General features: G+C 40.4%; 1 protein-coding gene across 1 annotated transcript; it reads right to left on the bottom strand.

The window, feature by feature from the left end:
* Positions 1 to 2,055: 2,055 nt before the first annotated feature.
* Positions 2,056 to 3,993, bottom strand: morn2 (MORN repeat containing 2). Its single transcript, XM_055928056.1, has 6 exons — positions 3,760 to 3,993; positions 3,621 to 3,653; positions 3,439 to 3,489; positions 3,237 to 3,343; positions 2,968 to 3,104; positions 2,056 to 2,834 (listed from the first exon to the last, which is right to left on the bottom strand). The coding sequence occupies exons 1-6, from the start codon at positions 3,764 to 3,766 to the stop codon at positions 2,732 to 2,734; spliced, it is 438 nt and encodes a 145-aa protein (XP_055784031.1). The 5' UTR covers positions 3,767 to 3,993; the 3' UTR covers positions 2,056 to 2,731.
* Between the last annotated feature and the right edge of the window lie 277 nt (positions 3,994 to 4,270).

The following is a 4,270-nucleotide window of genomic DNA, read 5'->3' as shown; positions in this document are numbered from 1 at the left end:
GTACAGTAAGTGGAATGATGGTGGGAGAGGACAGACAGAGAGAGGGAGAGAGAGAGAGAGAGAGATGGAAGAGAGGGGTAGAGCTTGAGGGCTTTTGACACTCCTTCATAAGGAGACAATTGGACAGCTGATTCGATTTTCCCTTAACATGAATGCCCAATTTCATAGAAAAGATCAAACAGAACTATGACACAGGATTTGGTCAGCCCTGGCGGGTGACATGCAAAAGGTAGTCAGGATATGACGCCATTTTAGTCATTGTACATTTTCTATGTGATTCCATACAGTATTTGGCCAAGTTTACTTGATGACTGTGTGTCTGTATGTTACTGTTAGAAACAGTGATGTATGATGTGCTTCAGTGTGTTGTGTTATGCACACAATTAAGTAGGTCTACTGCACGATGTTGTTGTATATTTTTACATCAGCATGTTTGTGCAGTGTTTCTACTGTATAGTGGGTATGTGTTTTGGATTTACTGATACACACAAGGATTCACATTTCCCCAATGTTTTTTTTTAACTGTGTGGGTATCTATGAATGAGTGTGTTATTGGTATCAGACTCTAGTAGGGTTTATACTATGTGTATACTGTATATAGTGATGGCATTCTGCTCCTCCACGCCCCCAGGACCAAGTTCATCTCCTTGGGGGAATCAGGCTTTCAGCCCCTTTCTCTTTAGAAAGGCTTGTTGATAGCTGTGCTCCTTGTCCCTTGTAGTGTCAGCTGTGTTCTTTGTGTCAGTCGCCCTGTCTAGTTGTGTCTGTTTTTTTTGTGTTTATGTTTTAAATTGAGATTCTGTATAATGAAAAGTACTGTACTAATGTAATACATTATATTCTCTGTCAGCACTGTGTGAGTCTGTGTGATTAGCCTTTTACTGCATTAGGCTAAATCAGGGTCACACAGTGATTCTTGGTAGTGTTTTAAAAATATATATTTTTTAATTTAACTAGGCAAGTCAGGCAAGTAAATAAGAACAAATTCTTATTTACAATGACGGCCTACCCCGGACGATGCTGGGCAAATTGTGCACCGTCCTATGGGACTCCCAATCACATCCGGATGTGATACAGCGTGGAATCAAACCAGGGACTATAGTGACGCCTCTGAGATGCAGTGCTTTAGACCACTGCACCACTCGGGAGCTTGTTTTAAACAAATTGACACACCTCACATACATGATTATGGGCTTCAATTTTATTTATTTTTTTAAGATACCTGTTCCACTTCAGATATAGAGTTGAAATGTATTCAATTGGGAGTTTGCATCCCAATATTAAACTTTATTTACATCAGAGAAGACTGAAATATAACAAAACTGTTTGACATAGAAAAACAGGATTTCCGTCAGTTATTTTTAAATAATCTTTATTCATTATGTAATTACAAAAAATATTAATAACGCCACTTTTGGTCATTGACTGCATGAGAGGACTACGTGCCTTTTGATGCCAGCGGGCAGTTTCTCAAATCTCAGAACTCTGATCACTCCTTCCACAGCTTGCGGTCTTCCAAGAAAACAGGAAGTTGTGTGTGTTGCCTCTCCTTATGTAGCATAGCCTTATTACCAGTGTCACAAGTTCTGGCCTTGTGCTTGGAAGGCTGCAGCACAGGTCCACCGGGGATGAAAAGCTACTTCAGATGCTCAACAAAAGGATGTGTGTTTCAATGAAGAGCATACTATTCCCACAAATCAAGGCCTTCCTGTGAACCTATGTTCTGATTCTTTGTGTGTTTGTAGAGTGCTGTACTACCCTAATAAGCGTATGGGAATATTCTCCACCGATCTGATACGCTGGATGGGTGATGCAGTACATGCGCCATGCTACCTCCCACCATACAAACCACCCCCAGCACCCATATCAAGACCCAAGCACTCCAGGCTAGCTTGGGGTTGGAGGGGAAGGACCAACATCTGTGAACGACAAATGGACAAGGCCAGGCGATGCTCTAACCTCTGCTTGTTTAGTCAGAGGGGTAAAAAAAGTAAAATGTAAAAGACATTACTCAAAATACTCAACTACGAAAGAAAAGGAAACACAGTTCTATGCTCTCAGCAGATGTTTGATGATTTACTGAAGACACTTATGGACATAACCACCACACATCTTATTGAGGAATTCATCACATAACTTTGTTTAACAAATTCAGTAAACACCAGATGCACACATTAAGCAAATTAACTATATAAATTATACCACACACATTATAGTGACATCAGTGGGAGTAAAGAGACATTCTTGTTGGCGTTCAAGAAACAGATCATTGATGGACTCCTCCACCGATCTAGATTTGTACGCTGCTTATGAAGAGTTAAAATATTCCAAATAAACTGCAGTAGAAATAGTTTTAGCCTAACACTGTTGGTTAACTGAGGCTTACACAGCCACACACACACAGACTGTGTTTCAGCACCTCCAAAGAGGACTCTTGGCTGTGTGACTCAAAGCAATGACTCATTCATTGCACGGTGCCATGAGGTGTGTTCACCACACTGTCATTCGCTGACTACTAAAGTCTTTCCTACAGGTAAAAGAGACCAGGTGTCACTGCAGGAGTTTTATGGGAAGAACAAGGACATTGTATGTTTCATTTCATTTGGTGCCTTTAAAATCTCTTACTGGAGTCAAATTTTGTTCTTTTGAATATATTTTTTAATCTATATTCAATAAATGCTCATAAATGTAAGAGAAATTAGAGTTATGTTATCTCACATTATGTCATGGGTTACATGTTGAGTTTAAGTTTCAAACCAGGAGCTGCCTTGTTGTGGAAGCCTCCAATCCAAACAAGTCCCTGAGAGTCGGTGAACTCCCCGTCACCCTCCAACCTAAAAAACAATTTAAAAAACAATAGAGCCATCATTCGCTAGCCATAGGCCTAGCCTATTATTCACCTAACATTCACTAGCCTACATCAAAATATGATAGGAAAAAGTTAACACGCTAAAGTAATGGGTTCACCTGTTCTTGCTGAAGCTGCCGCAGTATTTGGTCCCGTCAGAGAAGCTGTATGTCCCTGTGCCGTGATACATGTTGTCTTTGAAGTCCCCTTCATACAGGGCCCCAGAGGGATGCTCCAGAGTCCCTCTGCCATTCATCTGGAATAGAGGGAGCACTGGTCACTCACAGCAAACATCACAAAAACTATGACCCTCTAGTCCAAATACCAATCCCTATCAATTCTGTCCTAACATAGGCCTACACCCAGCCATGCACTCGCACACACATACCTTGTCATCATGCCACTCTCCAGTGTAGGTGACACCACTGGCTGAGGTGTGTTTGCCCATACCACTCCTCCTCACGACTCCCTCTGTGGACCTGCAGCACTCTCCTTCTGGTGATGGCCACAGTAATGCAGCTGGTTATAACAGGTGGTTATAACAGTTATAATCATTCATTTAATGTTACTGTGTCAATATGAGCACTTACCATATCTGTCACCATTTGGGAAAATGTAGGATACTTGCAAATTCCCTTCCTCTGAAAATAAATATGTGAGTGGAGTTTAAGACTGCAACATAGGCTAATAGTTAGGCTTAAGCACAAACATACATTATATACACACCAAAAAAGCAGATAACTTGAGATGTCCAAGTCTGGTCTCTGCCTACCTTCGCTTTCTGTGACCTTTCCTTTTTTCTTCTCTGCAGGAAAAACACTTTAATAATGACATTATGTTGTAGCTAGCTATGCTATTTCTGTATTATGCTGGCTATACAGTACGGTAACTGGCTAACGTTGGCTACTCACCAGACATTTTAGTAATGCTTCGTCAAATTGAATTTACTCAATATAGCTAGAGCTTTTAGCTAACTTTAGCTGGCTGTCAAGCTAGTCAATACATTTCGGATTTGTTGCTAGTTCAAACATGACTATAGCTATATCTTTTTCAATTTTTTCGTGCTAGTCCAGCTGATGTTGTTGCGATGCATTTCCTAAACTTTATATTACCATGGTAACTCTACACAACCTTAACCGGGAAATAAACTTTGACCTCTGATTGATTAACCAATGAGAAAGACGGTGAAGTTGTAAATAGTCTTGGTCTCTGGATAAATAACCTGTTATCCGTTTCTCTTATGCATTATTTTTATCGACAGTAAATATTTTTTTGAATAGCAAAATAATTTACTAATTGTCCTCTTGCCCATACAGAAAGAAACAATGTGCCTCCCGACCTACTGATATCTATTTTACGGCTAATGGCTAGCAATCCTCCGTCCTAGCTGGCTGTGACAATGCACTGTTGAGTGGGCATTCT

This window comes from Salvelinus fontinalis, chromosome 1 (genome assembly GCF_029448725.1).
Source record: "Salvelinus fontinalis isolate EN_2023a chromosome 1, ASM2944872v1, whole genome shotgun sequence".
NCBI lineage: Eukaryota > Metazoa > Chordata > Actinopteri > Salmoniformes > Salmonidae > Salvelinus > Salvelinus fontinalis.
Note: the sequence above shows the minus strand (reverse complement) of the source record. Positions and strands in the feature narration are given on the sequence as shown.

Coding starts and splice junctions, on each gene's coding strand:
- morn2 (XM_055928056.1), bottom strand. Junction 3,490..3,620: donor AAAGGTCACAGAAAGCGAAG/GTAGGCAGAGAC, acceptor ATTTATTTTCAG/AGGAAGGGAATTTGCAAGTA. Junction 3,105..3,236: donor GAGAGTGGCATGATGACAAG/GTATGTGTGTGC, acceptor CCTCTATTCCAG/ATGAATGGCAGAGGGACTCT.